Source organism: Gopherus flavomarginatus, chromosome 6 (genome assembly GCF_025201925.1).
Source record: "Gopherus flavomarginatus isolate rGopFla2 chromosome 6, rGopFla2.mat.asm, whole genome shotgun sequence".
Taxonomy (NCBI): domain Eukaryota; kingdom Metazoa; phylum Chordata; order Testudines; family Testudinidae; genus Gopherus; species Gopherus flavomarginatus.
This window is the reverse complement of record NC_066622.1, coordinates 29,311,214-29,334,726: the sequence shown is the minus strand read 5'-3', so window position 1 is coordinate 29,334,726 and position 23,513 is coordinate 29,311,214. Positions and strand designations below refer to the sequence as shown.

The 23,513-nt window shown below is 40.4% G+C and overlaps 1 protein-coding gene across 4 annotated transcripts in view; it reads right to left on the bottom strand.

The window, feature by feature from the left end:
• Window positions 1-23,513, bottom strand: part of SUSD3 (sushi domain containing 3) — a 53,032-nt gene that overhangs the window by 18,227 nt on the left and 11,292 nt on the right. For 2 of the 4 annotated variants that reach the window (XM_050959212.1, XM_050959211.1), the window contains exons 2-5: window positions 8,165-8,295; window positions 7,130-7,318; window positions 5,460-5,607; window positions 1,794-1,958 (exon numbers count right to left, since the gene is read on the bottom strand). In XM_050959212.1, coding sequence (XP_050815169.1) covers window positions 1,794-1,958; window positions 5,460-5,607; window positions 7,130-7,318; window positions 8,165-8,243 — 581 coding nt within the window. In that variant the 5' untranslated portion in view covers window positions 8,244-8,295. The remainder of the gene's footprint in view (window positions 1-1,793; window positions 1,959-5,459; window positions 5,608-7,129; window positions 7,319-8,164; window positions 8,296-23,513) is intronic. The other 2 variants (XM_050959210.1, XM_050959213.1) reach the window with 2 other exon arrangements.

Sequence of the window (23,513 nt, the reverse complement as noted above, 5' to 3'; positions counted from 1 at the left end):
CACACGTAGCTGTTCAAAATTACAAACTAGTTCTTAATCCTTTTGAAGAGCTGGTTTAAGAGTACAGTCACCATTATAATTAGCTTTAGGAGTCTTTCTAAACCCCACCAAATCTAAAAATTGATTAAACAGCCTCAGACTTTTGTTTAAATGCACCACTTAAAAATAACATCTAGCTGTGGAATGGAAGGTGTTTTATAAGCTGTATAAAATTGCTTTCAACAGGTAACCATTACAAATCATAGATACTGTTGTAAGCAAAGTCTGTAAAGTGAGCAGTGAATTAACAGTAAACAGGAACTGTAATATACTGTATATTGCATATTAGTGCTAAGCGATAGTAAAAGGATAGTTCAGTGAAATGAGACAGAGAATGATGTGGGTGGCACTAGCGAAACTGAGATTAGAATCTGACATATGGTATCATTTTCCTTCACGTGGCTCTGCTCTTTAGTTTATACCAGTAAAATCGGTGTAACACATCTGGACAAATTCAGAGGGGAGTTTAAGGGGGTTTAATTTGCACCTCCTCTCAGCCCCCTCAGCCTGTGTGGTCCACCTTGAGACAGTCTGTATACATTGGGTGAAATCCTTGCCTCACTGAAGTTAATGGCAAAACTTCCTTTGACTTCAATGTAGCCAGGATTTCACTCACAATTATTGATGGTGTTTGTACTGCAGTACCACCCAGAGGATCAGGGCCCAACTGTGCTAAGCACATGTACAACAAAAAGATATTCCTCGCCCCAAAGAGTTTACACCATTATTTAGGGAGAGGTTGTGACGTTGCTGATGCACACTGAGTGGTATTCTATTGACTATAGACTCTATTGACTATAGATTCTATTGACTCTATTGACTTGTGGTACTAATGCAGTCTGGCCCTCAGACTGACACCCACTATACAAGTAGCTTTGACTCCTCCGCTGCCCTGCCAGAAACCATTTAATGTTGCCCAGAGACGCACTATCTTCCGCACACATCAGCCGGGAATACTGAATCTGGGAGGGGAGCATGCCACGTGCAGTGGTTGACTGCGTCTCCTCTGGCCCAAAGCCCAGGAAGCCATAAGGTACACAGTTTGCCCTGGTTTAACTAAAGATATGTTTTTAAACCAATGTCGTTGAACTAGTGCCATGCCCTGTATGGACAGGCTTATACCAGTTTCCAACTGGTCATATCGACTGAGCTCGTGCCTGGAAAGGTACTGATGCAGGCTCAAGCCAGGTTTAAACCAATAAGTGCATCCACACAGGCCTCAGCACCAGTTTCACTAAATGGGCTTAAATACACACTTTTAATTAACCCGGTGCAACGTTGTGTGTAGACCGGGCCTAACTCAAAGGCATTGAGGATGGGACAGAGAACGGCTATAAGGGCTCAAGGTCATGCTGGTTTTCATACTGTCTCAAAATCTTGTCCTTGTGACATTATTAATTCCCACAGAAAACAACCAATAACATGAAACCTTTAGGTCTTGACCCTGCAAGGTGTCAAGCACCCTCAGCTCCCACTGATTATAATTCAAGCGGAGGGCATGCAGCACCCTCCCAGCATGCACAGCACCTCCGAGGCGTGCCCAGCGTCTTGCAGGATGTAGCACAAAATGCAAACACCATGAACTCAGACCAGCTTGTCGTGTTTGGCTGGAGATTGGTGTCACCTGTAACCAGACAATACACTTACAACTTTTTTTTTTTTCGGAGACAACTTTTCACTAATCCTCTTTCTTCTCAGATCTACTCAGGTAAACACATTCAGAAACACAGCGTATTGCATTTTAATCATCTCACCTGCAGAAGCCTTCATTGTCATATGCCAGGTTAGTCCCATCGTCAAATACTGGTTTATTCCTGAAGTGTTTATTATTGTTGTTATTTCTGCCTTTAAAACCAAAATAAGCCGCTTGCATGTTTTCCAGTTCTTCACTTCTGAGCTGGTACCACAGTTGCATATCCCTGTAAACACAGCTCGGTTAAAATCTAATCAGGGCAGACATTTGTACAGTAGTTTAGTGCCTATGATTTAGGAACACATGAGCTTAAAATCATCTCTCCTGAGGAAAGCGCTAAAGCACATGCTTAACTTTAAGCATGCACCTATAACCAGATGCAAGTATATGCCTTCCTGAAGAGGGATGCTTTCTTCAACTGTGGCTCAAAATAGGATAAATCTTATGCTTGAAAATTTAACCCAAAGTTTTGTACTTACTGTAAAAAAACAAAGTTCTGGACAATCCCTTATGGGGCACTTAGAATGGTTCAAATAAACCTGCAGAAGGGTTATTTTTATTCAAATCTATAGATTTTTAGAATAATTTTCAGAGTCCTATTGATTTAATCCTTATTAAATTCCAGAGGATGTTCCCATGAGGAATGTAGTGCTTCCTAGGCCTGTTCAGTTTGGGTGTGACAGCAAACCATGCTTTCCCTCCTGGGTCCATTAGATATTTCCCTAAAGTTTAACTTCTAGTAAAAGCCACATAGGATTCTACCCTGTGTCCCTTCACAGACAAACACTGATTGACATCAAAGGGAATTCATCCTGTCTATGAACAGCAGGATCTTGCCTTTTAAAAGTGTCACTGTTAAAAAATTGCTGGCAACTTATGGAAAAATGAAAACTGCTTTACTCTGAAAAAAATCTGCAGTACTGTCAATTTCATGCATTCAAACAATAAATTAAACCTCAAAAATCATGATTTTTAAACTGATTTCATGAGATTAAAACAAACACATTTGGGGCTTGTTTTATTTACCTCTGTGTCTGACCCCTTAGAATACCACTCACGTTACATTTTCAAGCTTTTCTCCACAACCATGAGGGTTAGAAATGGACTTGTCTTGGTTTTACAGGAAACATGAGATTCTTACAACATCACGTGACTACAGACGCTGGGGCTTTAAGGAAAACACTACATATCACAAGACTTGTGATAGAATTTTGAGAGTTGGCAATTCTGATTTTGTTTTGCTTGGCCCTTGTTTTTTTCAGGATGTAATCCTGCTGGAACCGACTGAAGAAAATGGGAGTGCTGCCCGTTGACTTCAGTGGGAACAAGAATGTAAGGGAGCTAAGTTATCACCAACGATGCTAGGATTTTCTGGGATCTTTGGCCTTTACTTCCTCTCCCCCAACAACCCCCAACCTCACTGTGCTAACTTGTATTCCCTCTGAGCATCCTAGTGGCCACTCTCTCCAGGATGTGTCATTGCCACTCCAAGCTCAGAGAGAGGGAGGTTTCTATCATGTGCCACCAGCTGCTCTCCCCACTATGGGGCTAAGCCACACAATTTACCCAGTGTTCCCAGCTCCCTCCAGCCACTGGAGCAGAGGATGAGCTCAGGACCTGAACCAAGAGCCCCCTTGTGGCAGCACAACAGAAAGTCATTGGACCAGCCTGAATTCAGTTTACACACATTTTTGGTTATATAGGTTAAAAACAGTCAAATGCAGGAGAGGAGCTAGACGTATGGCTGGGGGAAAGGGGTGGCTACAGAGGGAGTAGGTACGCAATGGATGGAGAGGTTGTGGCAACAAACAGAGGATCCAAGAAAAGGGAATCATCTTATATTGTGATGATGTAGCTAGAGTTGGTCGAAAATTTTCCAGTGAAATGTTTTTCCATCAGAAAATGCCTATTTGTTGAAAATGAAACATTCCATGGGAACATGTCGATTATGAAAATGTGTTTGGAAAAAAATTGAAAACAAATGTTTTGATAACATCAAATTTCTCACAACAAAAAGTTTTGATGTTTCATTTAAAGGACTTTTGGCTTAGAACTTTATTTTATTTCAACATTACAGTATAAAATGATGATATAATGAAAAAATGTAAAAAAAAAATCAAAATCAAAACAAAATAACTTGACTGACCCCAATTATTTTCCCCAAAAAATTTTGTTTAGTGGGAAATTTCAAAGAATTCTTTGCTTTTGTTCTGATTTCAAACAAAACCAAATTGCAACACTGTCGAACTTCTCGCGGAATGGAAATTCCGCTTCCAGCACAGCTCTAGATGCAACTGTACATGGAGGAGCCTGGAGCCAGAGCTGGCCCCAACACCTTGCCCTTCGCTGGCCTCATCTGCCCCATATTGCTCCTTCTGGGTTTGAATCCAGCAATGTGAGCAGCAGGAACAGTGGCGGAGACAGTGCAGAGCAGGTATCACAATGGGACTTGGTGGATAGGAAGCTGGGCTCTGGGCAGGTGTGAAGGAGTCGGGAGGCATCAGGCCTGAGTCCCACTGAAGATGAATGCAGGTGTGAGAGTGGAATGTACGAGAGAGAGGAAAATGGGACAGCATCATGTCAGCAGCGGTACAGATGCCAACATGCTCACTATCCTGGGGAGCGTTAGTGCATGTAAATCTTTGCTTTTGGCAGAAGGTGAGATATGTAATGAGCTAGAGTTGTATCCTCCCAAGAACAACAGGAAATCAGATAGCGCATAAGGCTCTACTTGATCATTCAAGCACTTTTCACACTTTGGGAGATAGGAGAAGTGGATTCAAATCTTTGCCTGATTCAGAGGAGGGATTTGAGTGAGTCCCTTAAGCCCAGGTGAGTGCTTTAATCATCAGCCTATAGAGTCAGTCACTCTGTTTGTGTAAATACTTAAATATTTTTCAGACCAAAGTGGAATAGCTTTAGTAGGGAAGACTGAGACTAGAATAGCCTATAGCCTAGGGGTTAAGATGTTCAGCTAGGGAAAAAAGAGTTCAAATCCTTGCTCCAGAGTGAGGATCCAAAACTGGGTCTCCCCTCCAAGGCGAGACCCCCAACAACTTGGCTGAAGGCTATAAAGACACAGATACAGACACAGTTTGCCAGCCTGAAACAGACTTTTCTGATTTGTGCACAAATTCCAAAGGGTTTCAGAACCAAGCCAAGTATTTTTTCGGTTTCTTGGCCAAGCTGGAAAAGTCAATTGTTTGCCCAGCTTGAGTCAGAAAGCAGAGTCCTCTCTCTCACCAGCACTCCTGTGCATCACACCTGGGTCCCCGTTTTAGGTCAACTTTACAGATGACGGACATTTTGGTGGCTGACCCACTGTGAGGTTAATTCTCCCAGCAGACTGTACGAAGAAGTAAAGTTAGAGCAAAGGGACACCGATAGACAGAGAAAAGGAGAGGGAATAATACAATCCATCCCATCAGAATCCAAGGAGAGGGAGTATGGCCCAGTGGCTAGGACTTGGGTTCCACTTGTTCCTCCATCACAACCTCCTGCATGACCCTGGGCAACTCTCTGTGGCTCAGATCCCCATCTATAAAATAAGGATACTACTACTACTACTACTTTCCAGGGGTGGTGTAGGATGAATATGTTTAAAAAGAGGAAGCAGTTCTCAAATATTATGAGTATGGGGGCCGTGTGAGTAAGATATGTGGCTTTTCCTTTTCTGATGGGTATCTTTGTCAGTTTCACAAGGCTTTCGTTGTGGAATGAGACGTACCTTTCAGTTCTCCTCCTTTCATTCTTCTTAACACACTTGATGAGACAACAGGTCAAAAAAGCCATAGACATCAGCAGGATGATGGCACAGCTCACAATGGAGGCAATCACTGCTACTTTAAATCCAAAAGCTTCGTATTTCGATAAGGCTGCAGCAAAGCAAATATAGAAACAGGTTTCCAAAATGAACACCTTATTAAATTTAGCTCTCTCATTTCCATTAAACTGTGCTGAAGTCTACCTGCTTCACACTCTTGCTAATAATAATGCAATGAAAACTTTCACATTAGTATGCCCTAAGACACCTAAAGACATTTGGCTTCATTTCAAGCTAAGGATGTCTCAAAGGTGGACTATTAAAAAGTCTTTTATTTATAAGTTACTAATTAATTGTTCACAAGTAACTTTGCCAGTGCAATTAATCAAACACGATGCTGCCAGCATTGCAATAATAAAAAAAAGCACAACTTTGTCAGTATCTCAAATGCAAATGATGTACCGGAGGTTTTCTGAAATCAAATTTTAACAAGGACTAGAGCTGCAAAAACAAACACTGGAAAGGAAAGGAAAGATTTAAATTAGCCCTGCTTAGGGGAACAATAGCTCTGTACAATGATATCTTAGGACTGAGAATGGGACAGATCATGGAAGCGGCAGTAAACATGCAGGGCTGGATGTTGGGGATGTTGTTGGGGTGAGAGAGAAATTATCCAAAGGAGTGAAGAAGCAGAGGTAGGGTATAACAACCTATGCCAGTCCAGTCTGAGCACTGATATTGTCTTGTTAAAGCTACTCCTACTTCTTACACTACCCTGACTGCACGGTTTAGAATTGTTTCTGTTGAATTCCATAGATAGCATTATGCTTTTACAGTCTTTAAAACTGAATGTTCTAATGTACGTACTATAATGGAAGCCTCCTAAATCACATGTAAGTATGGCTCAGTTGAAGCAGGAATTCCAGGTGCATGGCAAAGTTATTCATCTACCTATAATGTTAATGTGAGACAAGATCCCAAGCTTCAAACTTGAGGTCTATTCTGAATTTCAAACACATGGAAGTTCACAGGTATTGCGATCCAGAGTTCTGCTTTGGGCCCATTTCTAGTTAAATTACTGTTGTGCGTGTAATAAATAAGGAACAGTGCAGAGTGAAAGGCAGCTAATATTGTTGCCATTCAAGCCCTATTTTTCAATATGATAGCTGCTCCATTCTACTACCCACAGGCAACAGGGTAATTGTACTTTACAAATATCTCTATGTTCTTTGCCACATGATTCCTCCTGAAAACAATGGAATTAAATAATGCAATATACAGGTACATTCTCATTGATCCTACCTATACATTTTCCTGACAAACAGCTGCACATTTTGCAGCTATAGAGACAAATTTATCCCTGGTCTAACTCTATTGAGGTCACTGATATTAGACCAGGCACAAATCTGGCTAAGAGTCTTTCCAGTGTAGTAATGCATGATGTCTGAATGTGCCCGGAGTGCCATTATAGCCAGTGGCAACAGCGATGAATGAAATTCAACATGCCCTCTTCTTTCCACAGAACTCTGGAATTAATCCCCATGTCATGCCAAAGCTTCATAGGTTACCCAGGGCAAACGATGAGAGGGTAACGCAGAAGAGGTTTTGAGTAATTCTGGAAGAAGAATCCTTACGTTTGCATGAGGGAACTCCAGCAGTCCACTGTGTACTGTCTCCCTTCCATATGCAGGTTACGAGTCCCTGTCCCACAAGCATGTGCTGAGCAGAGCACTGGAATGTTATCACCGTTCCGACAGCGGTGCCATCGCCATGAATTATCTGTAGCGTGCCAAGCTGAGGGGGAAAGATTTGGCTACACTGCCCTGCAGATTTAAAAGAACAGAACAAAACAATGAAATGTTAGGGCCAAATCCCAGGTCCACTGAAGGGGAGTTTTAATTTTTACTTTAAGAGGATCATGTTTTCACCCAGTATGAGAAAATGGTCAATAAGCAAACAAATGCAGTGAAATTCACCTCTCAGCCGAGCACCAACCAGTGGGCTGAGTCTCACTTTAACCTTACAATGCACTGATAGCTGAAGTGGGATGGATATAGGTGGTGCACAAATTGTGTTGCCTCCCCACACAAGGGTGAATTTCATTCTACATCTTTTGTGAGCCTCTCTATTAAGGATGCTACATTCAAAAATCTATTCTGTACTATATTATGCCATGCTATCAAATTGCTTGCATTCAGATTTTCTTTTGAGGCCTTACTAGTGTCAATTTTGTTTTATTTGTATGTCACGAAAGATCTTAGTACCTCAGAGTTTAATGCTAGAGTTGATTATCTCTGCTTTTTAAAAACATTTCTCTTTAACTCTGTTCTCCGTAGTAACCTCTCCCTTCCCCCTCACTTTTCTCCTTGTACTAAAATCTTTAGTTCATATTGTTCTCTCTAGAATAGCTGAGTGGTAGGTGCTGTGTGACCTGTTTTGGCAGTTATCTCTATATACTGATTGTTACTGCCATGAAATGCTTCATTTAGCATTTACTGTCCTACTCGTTTTTTAATACAATTTAATCGCTCAGTAATTAGGAAAATATACAGCATTCTGATACAGCTAAAAGACAACAAAATGGAGTGATTTTTCTAGTCTCATGTGTTTTGGACTAACATAACCCTGATATCATTGTATGCATCCTTTCATTCATGTTTAATAAACACCAGTGTTTCTCTTTTTCAACATTTTAACATCTGAGACTCTGATCCTTCCATTGATTCTCCCAGAGACTTGAGTGGGCATCCATACACACTCAGCAGCAGCTGCACCATCGGTTGCAACACTGGGGTTTTAACTATTATAATAAAAATAATAAAGGAAGTGGGGAGTTGCTCTTGAACTGTTTATAAGAGAGCAGAGGTTTACAATTACCAAGAACTTTCTTCTTTTTATAACTATTTAGGAACTTTTAACAGGTTTACATGTTCATATCACATCTGTTTTATTTTTATTTTTTAAATATAGACACACACACACACACACAAAGCTAGAGCAAAATCCTGGCCTTATTAAACTCAGTGAGAGTTTCGCCATTGATTACAAGGGAACAAGGACAGGGCCTTTCTTGGGACCTGATTCTTTTTTGGCTTACTTTGAAGGCTTTTCTTAAGGTCAGCAACAGACTACGATGTAATTAAATAGCAGGTGCCAAAGTTTGAATTCTATGGGAATGGCATTCACATGCATCCTATGAAGAACTTGGCCCTGTGTTTAATTAAAGTTGAGCTTCTGATATAAAAACAAAAGGTTGTTCAAAGTTAGGTATAACTACCTGCCCTCAATTTATGCCCTTAAAAAACAAAACTAACAAAAGCCACAGTGACAATTACTTTTCCAATCTATTATGCAAATATGTATTAAGGACTTGATTTTAAAAACAAGACACTTGAAACCTGTGCATGGTTCTTTCTGTTTGCTGTGTTAGCTCTTTCAAACTTGTACCTTGTTGCAACAATTAGTATCAATAAGAGAAAATGTTTCCTAGCGAGATTTCCCCTTGATCCTACCCTCCCCTGCCCCAAATACCTGATCATTAGTGCATGCCTGATGTGTGAACTGTGCACCCTCTCTTTTTATTTAAAGGGACTACTGTGATTTTTTGAAAATGGGTTCAGAGTCTTCTCCTGAAAAGCAGTTGTCACACCTGCAAAAATATAAATATCTGCTTCAGATAGTTTTGAGTTTCATGCTTTCATTTTTTAAAATGCCAGAACATAGAATATGTACTAGCCAATAAAGTGATCAGAGTTGACACTGATAACAGTGGAAAGTGCACAGTGTAACTTTGAGCAAAATTTGGCACATAGTACATCGCTACCTCGATATAATGCCACCCGATATATCCAAATTCCTGTTATAACACAGTAAAGCAGAGTTCGGGGGGTGGGGGGGGGGGTGGCTGCGCACTTCGGTGGATCAAAGCAAGTTCAATATAACACGGTTTTACCTATAACACGGTAAGATTTTTTGGCTCCCAAGAACAGCGTTATATCGAGGTAGAGGTGTATCTCTCTCAAGCAGCATAAGCTAGCCTTCATTAGAATCCCTTAGTACACTTGTCTATTGGCCTGAAAACTCTAGCATCTTCACAGGCCAAGGGACATACTGGCCGCCACTTCCAGCAGCTCCTATTGGCCTGGAGCAGTGAACCTTGGCCACTCGGAGCCGTGATTGGCCAAACCTGCGGACGTGGCAGGTACACAAAGCGGCCCGGCCCACCAGGGGCTTTCGCTGCACAAGCAGTGGAACAAGTTTGGGAACCACTGATGTAGAGTAATGAAAACTTCTGAGCTCCAATTACCTTGCTGGCATTCCTTCTTGAGCTGTGTATTTTGAAACATTCCCTTCACTTGAGCCTTTAAGAGTGTCTAAGTCTTTCTCATCATCTGATGTGCCACTAAGCCATGTGTATTTCCTTGGTGTGCCCCTGGGTCGTAGTAGCATTGTGCCATCTCCTTAGGGAGTATTCCTGGACAGAGTGTACTTGTGAAAATGGCTTCTCTGGACAGCAGCTAGTAAAGGGCAAAGCTTAAAAGGTTCAGTGGTTGAGTTTAAACAATCATCCTAAAGTTCAGAGCTAATCTGAAATTTCAATTATTCAAATCTCTGTGGTCTGAAAACTGGGCTAGAAATCTTGTCAGATCAGCTCTTGGCAAAAACACATCTTTATTTTGCCCAGACACCCCCCTCATGGGATTTCAGAACGCTGAATTCAGGAAAAGCAGACCAGGGCTAGGTTTTTGTTTTGTTGTTTCTTTTGGGTTTTTTTTTCCAGAGCATTATCCAAATGCACAGATGGGTCTGGGTTTGTTTCAATTTGAATTTGGGGATAACATCAGGTCAGTTGTTCTTTTATTGAGAGATGGACCAAAAGCAAAACCCTGGATCAGAACATCCTTGAACAGTGAGAGAAGCCCAGGTCCAAAGCAGAGCTTTGTGACTCTGACTCATCTCCAATTTTATCTGAACTATTCCACTCATCCTTATTTTCTCCTCCTCTCCAATATGTTTTTTTCTCTCTTATGTGGATCTAATACCTGCTGATACTAATAACATGTAATTTTTTACAGCCATTTCTTGCAGTGACTTTCCTGCCATTTTAACCTTACTCTTCTGTTTCTAGAAAGATGATCATTGCTGTAAGTTTCCTGCCCTTCTATTTAGATAAGCAGATGTTCTATGGCTTTATCCTTTGCATACTCCTCAGGCACGTTCATCTGACTAGATCCATTATAATTAGGAAGTTAGTTTTACCTGTAGAATATTTGCTGCTAAAGTGCCTCCTGAAGTAAAACATAATTGCTGGATAAATATTTGTGATAGCAAAGTTGCATCTGGACCTAAAATTTCTGGATAGGTGAGTGTCCAGACCTAGGCTTTTGGCATGTGTTTATATCTAGAAAATAAGAGCTAAAACAAAACAAATGTTGTTCATGCTCCTTTCATGTCTTTGCATCTTCCAGACATGCAGCTCCTTGTCAACTAGGGCTCAATCCTGTGAGGAATTTGAGATTAATTTGAGGTCTGTATCATTTGTAAGCAGGTCTTTGTGAGTACTCAGAATTCATGATGTCTTGGTTAGCTTTGACTGGTTACAAGATATTATTGCTACTCCCTTAGCTGGTGAGTGCAACTTTTAGAATCTGGTTACCGTTACAAATATGAGTTCAAAATTCACTGTTTACTACAAATATTTGTGGTGAAGCAAGCAGAGTGGACACAAGTTCTTTTTAAAAATTCAAATACAATTTTTTTTGTTTGATTTAGTAAGGGGGATTAACCAAACTGCTTGACTAATCTTGCATAACACCTGCCTACACTGTGTATGGTTCTAGCATATGGTATCAGCTCTCATCTTTCAAAAATAGTAGCAATAATCACTCAATTTTAGAAGCAGTCTCAAGCCACAAAATTTAGATCCAGGTTTGAATTTTGAATCCCTAACGTTCACAACATTTGGAATTTTGTTGTCAGCTCTTTGCAGAGCGAGCGGTCGCTTATAAACATTAATTTCTCAGTTTGAATTGACGTTTAGAGCAATCTCAGGGTGTTCAGATCTTGCATTTTGGTTTAGGTATGGGGCCATTAAACTTGTTCAATAGTACAAAAGAATGGCATTATCCACAATAAACAAACAGATAACTTCACATGATCAGCAGATCAACATCCCAGAATGAAAGCTATTTAAATGTGGCGTAATCTATAAACTTTAATTTACTCAAACCAGGGGGTTTTCAGAAGTCGACAAGCATATAATTTCCAGACACTGAAAAAATAAATAATATGAAATGGTTAAAAGGAAAAAATCTAAGATAAAATCATACAAACATTTCCTCCCATGGCCTGGTAAGATTATCTGCATAGCAGTATCAATTTGTCAGAAACAGTTACCAAGCACACTTTGGATTTATATTTTGCTGATAAGAGAACAAACATAAAATGGCGCTCTGAGAACATTTGCCTAGAAAACATTTCAAGGGCACCTTCTTCTTGTATTATACAGAAAAAAGGAAGAAACAGCAGACAAAAAGCTGTTGGAAAGGCGCAAGTTGATTACTGCTCGCCAGTGATTCAGAAGTAGGAAGATCCTTGGCTTTCTCTCATTATCCCCATTACTCATGTAAACCTAGCTGTGCCATTTCTTATTGCTTGGCTTTTCATGAAACTAAAACATAGCGCAATAGCCAGATGCCAGTAAGAACTAGAACTCCTGACTTGCTAAACCATTATGCCAGTAAATAGGCTGACCCTATTCCTGCAGGCAAACGTTCCACTAAAATGCGTTCTGAAAATTTATATCACAAACACCTACTGACCCTCCATGAAGACTTCACATAAGAAGAGAGCTGTGATATCCCACATGTAGGCAGCACTCATGACAATATTTTCACTTTACATCATGATATCAGCCAAAGATCCCCCATGAGGGTTAGGGTCCAAACTGCATTGGGCACTGCATCCATACATGGAAACTCAGTCCCTGCTCTCAAGAGCTTGTTCTAATTCAGGTACTTATACAGCCTTTCAGGAAATCAGTGTTAAACATGACACCTACAAAGCTATCAAATTAACAGACAAGTTCAGCCATTCAGGACTTGCACCAGCGGAGAGCATTTTAAGAGCTTCTGAGCTGTGCTATAGCCATCTAGAAGCATGTTGCCTGTCAAGTCTTGTTATCGCTTAATTATATAATAATGACTTGCTCCAACAGTTTCTAATAAAAACACGTTAGCAATCTCAACAGCTGAATGGCCTGGCATTTCTTGTCTATTATACGGTTTTGTACGTGTCATGTTTAAAACTAAGTACCTGAAAAGCAATAAAATAAAAAAGTTGTGGTGCATTCAATAGAGTGGGCAAGGGTTGATAATGGCTCAGAGCCAACAATACTACACAAGTATTTGTGAAATTGTTTCCTTAGCTTATAAGTCAGTTTGAGCTCTACATTCAATGACACTAACACATTCTGATTTTAAGAAAATGCTGGAATGTGCACAGGTTTACATGACAAAGAAGCAGAGCAGTCCAGGGAATGGGGCACTGAAAGGACAGTCAGGACACCTGGGTTCCATGCCTGGCCTTCACATTGACCAGCTCTGTGACCTTAGGCAAGTCACTTCATCTCTCAGTGACTCCCATTTCTACCACCCTTTGTCTTGTCTATATTAGCCCTGATTCTCCAGCATGTAAGCTGCAGATGCTATAGGCCAGGCTCCCCAGTCAGACTACATCTCCCATGGTGCACCATGGCCAAATGTCAAACCAGGGAGCCCAGCCTATAGAGGAGAATAGGAGCATGACGCACCTGAACTACAACTCCCACTAGGCACCATGGCAACATTTCCAAACCAAAATATTTCAGTTTCTGGACTAAATATTTTAGTTTTCAATTTTTCTCTGCAAAAAGCTGCAATTGTTTGCAGGAAAAAAAAGTCCATTTTCCAACAAGCTCTAATTGTTAGGCCAACTTTGAGCACTCTTGAAAATCCCACCTTTAAAATGTGTCCTATCACTGAAAATAGTTTTTAAATGTAAAAAGAAAAGGCATTTGAGGAAAGTGCCTTTAAAAATAAAATTAAAAAAAGATTACTCGCTTCATTGGTATATCAATCCTCTGAATGTTCTTCCAGCTCCAATCTATAGCATAGCAGGACTGGGCTTTGAGCTTTGGGACCACACAGGAAAGTTTAGAGTTAATCTGTCTTGAAGGTCTTTAGCACTTTTCTACAGTCTGATTTGTAGGTAAAAATGCATTAATTTTGTATCAATAAATTGCTTGCCAAATAATTAGCAATAATACAGTGCTTCTGCAATACTCCTCTGTGACAGACACCCAAGTGTCCATGGAGGTGCTTTCAACACAAGTGGGAAGCATCTGCCAGTCTTCAAGAAATGATGCTTCCTGTTATCTGTAGATATGTACAATAGTTCTGGGGTTTCCAGAGGTTGTTTTAAACTAGCTACACCCAATAAAACAGACACATCTCTACACTGCTCAGCTGCTTCATGCCCTTTTGTGTCAGATGTTTCTCTGGTTTGAATTCAGCCAGGATCAAGCATGTGCAGAAGTCACAATCAGACAAAAGCAAGCTGCAAAGAAACCTTGAGAGAAAAGAGCAGTGAAGGCTGCATATTAACAGGAGAGAAATTCTGCTCATAAATGCACCTCGGGAAAGCAAATAAAGCACACGGTCAAAATGGGAGGTTGTGTACAAACAATTGCATCCATTGTCTGCATTAAAAACAAGGCTTTTTTAAATCTTGACAAATCACCTTATCCTTAGAAAAGATATTTAAGTCACTCCACATCTACGTTTGGATACAATCTGAGCAATTAACATAACAGGAATATTTGGTTTTAGAATGCTGCATTTATGTTGAAATACATACTTTCATACTGTGCTTCAGCTGGCAACACTCCCCATTTTGAATAAGTTTTACAGCTATATAAAAGGTTACCTGGACTTTAGCAAATTGAGAGTCCCACCAAATTTAAGTGGAGGCTAAAGTGCTTGCAAGTAGAGATAGGCTTCAACCAAAGCCCCACACCCATGCACCACCCAATCATAAGAAAGACTGGATCTGGATCCAGATATTACCTTGTTGAGCTGGTGTCATAAACAGATAGCTAAGCGTTAATGTCTCTTTCACCTATAAAGGGTTAACAAACAGTGACCTGCAAACACCTGACCAGAGGACCAATCAGGAGACAAGATACTTTCAAATCTCGTGGAGGGAAGCCTTTGTTTGTGGTTTTGGGGTTTGACTTTGTTCTCTCTGGGTCCTGGATGGGACTAGAGGTGCAACCAGGTTTCTGCCAATCTCCCTGCTACAGTCTCTTATCTATTCAGAATTGTGAGTAAGAAAAAAGGCGGTTATAGTCTTTTAATTTGTTTTCTTATTTGCATATGTGTACTTGCTGGAAGTAGCTTAAATTGTGTTTCTGCTGGAGAAAGTTTCTTTCTATTGTTTATAAGTTGAAAGACCCTGTAACTGTTTACCATCTAAAGTGCAGAGATAAACCTTTTACTTTTTTCTTTCTTTTTTTATGAAATGTTTTGCTTTTTAAGACCTGTTTGATTTTTTTTTCTCCTAGTTAAGCTTCAAGGGAATTGTGTCTGTACTCATCAGGAAATTGGTGGGGAGAAGGGAAGAATAAATTTTCTCTTTGTGTTATATTCATGCAGCTTGTATTGCCTCTGGGTGAGGGGGAAGGTAACACTCCTCTTGGTGTGGTGATTCAAGAAGTTGAATCAGGTGATCTCCTAGTGTTCCCAGGGTGGGAAGGAGCTGGGAGGAAGAAGGGAGGGGGAAGGGAATGATTTATTTCCCTTTGTTGTGAGACTCAAGGAATCTGGGTCTTGGGGTCCCCTGGGAAGGTTTTGGGGGAACCAGAGGGTATCAGGCCCTAAAAATTCCTGATTGCTGGCAGCGCTACAGAATCTAAGCTGGTAATTAAGCTTAGAGGACTTTATGCTAGTACCCATATCCTGGACGCTAAGGTCCAGATTTGGGAATTATACTTGACAGCTGGCCCTTAGCTCAGTGAGCCAAACCAAAACCACAGACTCAAAGACTTCTGAGCCAGGGAAAGTTAGGAGCTGAACTTCATGTGTCTAATCCTTGTGTTTGACTGAGCTCCACTTGATGCAAGACCCGTGTAGGGTGGGGTGGCAAAGGTGCTGTTACACCACCTTTCCAGTAACATGATCCTGTGCCTGACCAGGAACTGATTCTGTCCCCTGTGCAACTTACAGCAGCCTTGGAGGTGCCTTCACTGCACTCGGCTGCCTAGAACCCATTTTATATAGCCACACTCCATACACCAATAGCTGCAAGGGTCTAGTAGTGGAGACAGCTATACTGATTCCGATACCTGGGGACTCCCCCATGCTAGGAAGGAGTCTTTAGCTAGTGAGGTAAGCTGACTTCAAAGGCCTTTTTGTGCTGCTAGAGCAGCATAAAGGGCCATAGCAGGGCCAAGGAACTTCTGTTACATCTGAGCCATATCTCTATAATAGGCCAAACGAAAACCCTAGATTCCAATAACCCTCATCCAAATAGTTTTTGAATTGTCCAGCCCAGTGATTCCTAGTAAAAATTAGGACTAAACACTAAGGACATTTTTCAGAGACAACACTAAAGGTGCAACAGCAAACCATCCGAATGAGAAGGAAAGATAGGAAGAACAGTAACTGGCTAGAATGACTCCATCAGTAGCTCTTTAATGACCTGAAAATCTGAAAAGGAATCCTACAAAAAGTGGATAATTCACTAGGGAGGCGTACAAAAGAATATCACAAGCATACAAGGACAAAATCAGAAAGGCTGAGGCACAAAATGAGTTACACCTCGCAAGAAACACAAAGGCAATAAGAAGGGGTTCTTTAAATAAATTAGGAGCAGGAGAAAGATGAAGGAAAGTGTAAGTCCTCTACTTAGTGGGGAAGGAGAGCTAATAGCAGACGACTTCAAGAAGGTTGAGGTGTTTAGGGGCTGTTTTTGCTTCAGTCTTCATTAAAAGGTAAAGTTTGACCAGAATCTTAACACAATACTAACAACAAGGTTGGGGGAGGGGAGGGGAGGAACACAAGCCAAAATAGGGAAAGGACAGGTTAAAGAATATTTAGATGAATAAGTTGGTAAGACCTGATTAAATTTACCCTAAGGTACTTAAGGAATTAGATGAAGCAATCTTGGAACCATTAGTGATGAACTTTGAGAACTTATGGAGGATGGGTGAGATCCCAGAAGACTGGAGAAATGCAAACATAGTACCTATCTTTAAAAGGGGGAACAAAGAGGCCCTGGGGAACTATAGACCAGTCAGCCTAATTTTGATTCCTGGAAAGATACTGGAACAAATTATCTACCAATCAATTTGTAAACACCTAGAGGATAATAAAATTATAAGGAATAACGAGCATGGATTTGTCAAAAACAAATCATGCCAAACAAATCTCAGTTCATTCTTAGACTCATAGACTTTAAGGTCAGAATGGACCATTATGATCATCTAGTCTGACCTCCTGCACAATGCAGGCCACAGAATCTCACCCACCCACTCCTGTAACAAACCCCTAACCTATGTCTGAGTTATTGAAGTCCTCATATTGTGGTTTGAAGACCTCAAGCTGCAGAGAATCCTCTAGCAAGTGACCAGTGCCCCACGCGGCAGAGGAAGGTGAAAAACCTCCAGGGCCTCTGCCAATCTGCCCTGGAGGAAAATTCCTTCTCAACTCCAAATATGGCGATCAGTTAAACCCCGAGCATGTGGGCAAGACTCACCAGCCAGCACCCAGGAAAGAATTCTCTGTAGTAACTCAGATCCCAACCCATCTAACATCCCATCACAGACCACTGGGCATACTTACCTGCTGATAATCAAAGATCAATTGCCAAATTAATTGCCAAAATGAGGCTATCCCATCATACCATCCCCTCCATAAACTTATCAAGCTTAGTCTTAAAGCCAGATATGTCTTTTGCCCCCACTACTCCCCTTGGAAGGCTGTTCCAGAACTTCACTCCTCTAATGGTTAGAAACCTTCATCTAATTTCAAGTTTAAACTTCCTAGTGTACAGTTTATATCCATTTGTTCTTGTGTCCACATTGGTACTAAGCTTAAATAATTCCTCTCCCTCCCTAATATTAATCCCTCTGATATATGTATAAAGAGCAACCATATCCCCCCTCATCCTTCTTTTGGTTAGGCTAAACAAGCCAAGCTCTTTGAGTCTCCTTTCACAAGACAGGTTTTCCATTCCTCGGATCATCCTAGTAGCCCGTCTTTGAATCTGTTCCACTTTGAATTCATCCTTCTTAAACATGGAAGACCAGAACTGCACACAGTATTCCAGACGAGGTCTCACCAGTGCCTTACATAATGGTACTAACACCTCCTTATCTTTGCTGGAAATACCTCGCCTGATGCATTCTAAAACTGCATTAGCTTTTTTAGCAGCCATATCACATTGGCGGCTCATAGTCATCCTGTGATCAACCAATACTCCGAGGTCCTTCTCCTCCTCTGTTACTTCCAACTGATGCGTCCCCAATTTATAACTAAAATTCTTATTATTAATCCCTAAATGCATGATCTTGCACTTTTCACTATTAAATTTCATCCTATTACTATTACTCCAGTTTACAAGGTCATCCAGATCTTCCTGTATGATATTCCGGTCCTTCTCTGTGTTAGCAATACCTCTCAGCTTTGTGTCATCCACAAACTTTATTAGCACATTCCCGCTTTTTGTGCCAAGGTCAGTAATAAAAAGGTTAAATAAGATTGGTCCCAAAACTGATCCCTGAGGAACTACACTAGTAACCTCCTTCCAGCCTGACAATTCACCTTTCAGTACTACCCGTTGTAGTATCCCCTTTAACCAGTTCCTTATCCATCTTTCAATTTTCATATTGATCCCCATCTTTTCCAATTTAACTAATAATTCCCCATGTGGAACCGTGTCAAATGCCTTACTGACAAGGTTAACTGGCACAGTGAATAGGTGGGAAGCTGTAGTCCTGATATAGCTTGATTTTAGTAAGGCTTTTGATACCATCTCACATGACATTCTCAGAAACAAATCAGGAAACATAGGTCTAGAGAAAATTACTATAAGGTGGGTGGCAAAACTGGCTGAGAAACCATATTGAAAGAGTAGTTATCAATGGTTTGCTGTCAAACTGGGGTATGTATCTAATGGGATCTGTCCTTTGTCCAGTTCTATTGAATATTTTAAATGACTTGGATAACTGAACATGCTTATAATATTTATGGATGACACCAAGTGGGGAGGGGTTGCAAGCACTTTGGAGGACAGGATTAGAATTCAAAATAACCTTGACAAATTGGAGAATTGGCCTGAAATCAACAAGATGAAATTCAAGAAAAGTACAAAATACTGCACTCCGGAAAAAAAAAATCAAATGCACAGCTACAAAATGGGGAATAACTGGCTACATGGTAGTACCGCTGAAAAAGATCTGGGGTTATAGTGAATCACAAACTATGAGTTAATAATGTGGTGCAGTTGTGAAAAAGCTAATATTCTAAGGTGTATTAACAGGAATGTCATATGTAAGACCCAAGAGGTAAGTGTCCCTTTTTACTTGGCATTGATGATGCCTCAGTTGGAGGTGTGTGTCTGGTTCTGGGTGCCACACTTTAGAAAAGATGTGGATAACTTGGAGAGAGTCCAGTGGAGAGCAACAAATTGATAAAAAGGTTAGAAAATCAGACCTGTGAGGAAAGGTTAAAAAAACTTGGCATGTTTAGTCTTGAGAAAAGAAGACTGAGGGGGACCAGATAAGCGTTTTCAAATGTATTAATGTCTGTTACAAAGAGGACTGTGATCAATTGTTCTCTGCATCCACTGAAGGTAGTACAAAAACTGTAAGGGGCTTAATTTGCAACAAGGGAGATTTAGGTTAGATATTAAGAAAAACTTTTAACTAGAGGGATAATTAAGCTCTGGAATAGGCTTCCAAGGGAGGTTTTGGAATCCTCATCATCGATGTTTTTAAGAGCAGGCTAGACAAACACCTGTCATGAATGGTCTAGGTATACTTGGTCCTGTCTCAACACAGGAAGCTGGACTAGATGACCTCTCAATGTCCCTTCCCATTCTACATTTATATGATTCTATGATTCTGTGATGATGGCTGAAATTACCTCTGAGCCCTTTCTCCCTGTCAGTTTGGGACACCCAGAACCCTGCCTTGTTTAGCCAGACTCCAGCATCCAGACACCCAGCTCCCAATGGGATCCAAACCCCAAATAAATCCATTTTACTCTGTATAAAGCTTATACAGGGTAAACTCATAAATTGTCCACTCTCTATAACACTGACAGAGAGATATGCACAGCTGTTTGCTCCCCCAGGTACTAATCACTTACTCTGGGTTCAGTAATAAACAAAAGTTATTTTATTAAGTATAAAAAGTAGGATCAAGTGGTTCCAAGTAATAAGAGACAGAACAAAATAAGTTACCAAGCAAAATAAAGCAAAAACACGCAAGCCGAAGCCTAATACATTAAGAAACTGATTACAGGTAATATCTCCCCCTCAGAGATGTTCCAATAAGCTTATTTCACAGACTAGACTCCTTCCTAATCTGGACCCAATCCTTTGCCCTGGTACAGTCCTTGTTAGTTCCAGCAGCCATTTTAGGTGGTGATTAGGAGTTTTCTCATGACTGCCAGCCCCTTTATTCTGTTCCACCCCTTTCTATAGCTTTGGCACAAGGCAGGAATCTTTGGTCTCTCTGGGTCCCCACCCCTCCTTCTAAATGGAAAAGTACCAGATTTAAGATGGATTCCAGTATGGATTCCTGTGAGAACCCAGCCTCCATTCTTCCTGGGCTGGTCCACACGTGCATGGGAAGGCTTGTAAGTAAACAGAGCCATTTACAGTTCATTGATTCTGAAGCACCCTTAATGGCTTCCAGTTAATATGTTTACATCAGTAATACAAGTTTATATCTTCTTCTTCTAACTCCAGACATAGAAGTAATGCATGCAAACAAATAGGATGAACACATTCAGTAGATTATAAGCTTTGTAATGATATCTCACAAGAAACCTTTTTCATAAAGCATATTCCACTTACATCATATTCACATTCATAAGCATATTTTCATAAAGCATATGGAGTGCAATGTCACAGATTCTATATGCTGCAGTTCTCCTTTTTTGCACAGCCTGAAGGGTATATTAATCCACAAGCAGTCCAAACTATACATCACAAAAAATGCCGGATGAGTTTGACCGACAATACTATATATGTGATTCCCCCCTACTTCGAATATGAGGAATATGTAAAATCTGTGCAAGTTGATTCTTCCTCATGTTTTCTATATTACTTCTTTAAAAGTGGATTTGTTCTGTCACCGTGCAGCACTCCATGATTGATTTTTCCCCCCAGTTTACATTAAAGCCAAGTTATTCAAGTCCATAGATCTCACTTTCAGATCTAATGAAGAGAGCTATACTGAGTGTTTTTTTCTAATAAAGAACTAATTGATACAAAATAAATCAAATGAAAAACAAGATATTTAAAGAGGTCTCTGGTAAAGTAAATGCAAAGTTTTTTCTGCACTTTATTAGTACATTTACCAACATATTAAAACCATAAGGTACAATATCTCCGAGACGTAAATGTATGATTTAATTAGCCAGCGCAGAAATGCTTCATCAACCTAGAAGCATTCATTTACTTACCTCTGTAGTGACTCTGTCTTCTCCTTTTGCCTCTGGATATCATTTAATCCTGTGATTGATTTCTCATCACTCCATTCCATTATAAAGGAGATAAGGTAAGAAATAATGTACATGCTCTACTAAATATACAATCTGGGTCTTAGTCTCCAAAATGGAGAGCCTAAACAGGATAAAATAAAGAGTTTTAAAATGGGAGTATTACTGGCTCTCTTGTCAGAATTTTAACAAACTCAGTCTATCAAATACTGTAAAGCACACTTGATGATCAGGCAGGCAGGCATGCCACCTAACAGAACAAAACCAGCACACAACAAACAAACCATTCTGGACAGGTAAGGTCAGTCCTGCTGTCCTTTCTAGGTAATGCAGGATCAAGTGTTAGATGCTACTTTGAAAGCCCAATCAGGATTGATTTTTGTATCACTGACGAGCATTATCAATGTTTACAAAAAGGAAAAACACATATAACTGTTTCTAAAATACCACATGCTGCCAAAGAGAGGCCTGAACCAGCTCCCTGGTTCTGAACACCTGCAAACTTTGGAGAGGTTCTGGATCTGACTTCACTAGCTGGCATCTATCTTTATAAAAGGCTGAAACAAAACCACTCATGCAAACAATTAAACTATGGGTCTATAACTGGGCACCACCAAATCTAGTTTGCATCAGAAATTTGCAGCTCAGGTACATCACTCAATACAACTTCCTTTCTCACCAAGGAATAATGAAAATGGACAAGAGAAAAAAGGGTAATTCCTTCTGCTGGGCCAACTTCCCTTTGTTCCTTTTTCTATGGCCCCCCAGTTCATCATTTCATCTTTTCCATTGAATAAAGGCAGAGATCTTAGTGAACAGGCCATAAAATGGTAACCAAATGTAATCAAATTACTCACTGCTCTCTTGATATTCTACACAGCATCCTCTCATCTGCAGCTGATCTTGACACTCGCATCATCCACTCTGACACTAAAGGCACTGTGTCCCTTTAACATTGCTTCAGGATCACCCTGTCTCTTCTCAACCAGATTTTGTGAGGCCGGGAAATAGCCTCTCCGGCAGCAATTTCACTTACTAGGCAGAAAGCTGGTGACGTCTCTAGTTATACCTAAAATATTTTCAGCTTCCATCATTATTTTTTCCCAGTGCTCATGAATAACATGTAATTCATTAAACATGTGCAGCCAACCATAGGATTTTTGCAGATAGTCCAAAATGCTGCGTTAACCAGAAGCCATATTTTCAAATTGAAACAATGACCAGAAATGTTAAAATTTTCCCTTTTCCATAAGAAAGTTCATGCATTATCTTGGAATAATGCTCAAAACATCTTGGGTCATCATACAAGAGCTGAATGAAGATTGTCACCAGAAGCAGTACATTTGTGATTGTTTCAGGACAATTCAGATTTTAGGCTCCAGTTTAACATCTTGCTGACGTACAGATCAAATCTCCACAGAGGGGGGAAAAAAGCTCTTTATAGTGATTATGTCTTTGGTGACTTTCTCATAAGGCCTATATAAGAGCCTCGGGTATACTAGAACTAAGAGTCTTTTATGAGGTCAAAACCTTCAGGCTGATAGCAAAAAAATGGGCTATACCTGGAACCAGCTAGAGCAAATGGCCCAGGATAGAGGACTCTGGAGATATGTGGTTGGCGGCCCATACCCCGATTGGGGTGACGGGCATGAGTTAGTGTGAGTACTTGATCTATAAAGAGAGAAGGCCAATAATAGCATAGGCCTGAATATTCCTTTTATTATTTGTTAAGTGTCAACTCTTTTCTTGGAGCTTTACCAGCCACAAAAATGAAGGCAGTCCCTGACCCCAAAATGATGACCAAATGAAACAAAAAGGCAAGTGCTCAAAATGGAGATGGGAGCTGTTGTTGGAAGACGCCAAACAGAAAACTGCATATGCATCACTGTTTGGCAAAAAGCTTTCAGGAGGAGCCAGTCCACGTGGCAGAACACAATTGTTAGAGCTACTCAAAACATTTTTGCAAAACAGTTTTTCATTAAAAAATGCTGCTTTGCTGAAGCCAAAACATTTTGTGGCGGTATTTCAATTTTGATGACTTTGTAACAGGAAGGTTTCTGCGGTCCCAGGTGGACTCTGGTTCCTAAGAGCGGAGAGACCCCCACAGTCTGAAATTCTGACTGTTCAAATCTGAAAACAGGATGTTTCAAGACAATTCTGTTTTATGGAAATGTTTGAAAGGCTTTGGTTTTGTTCCAATGTGGAATGAACTCAAATTCCAAAACCTCGAAAACTGTTGTGAAGTGGAATT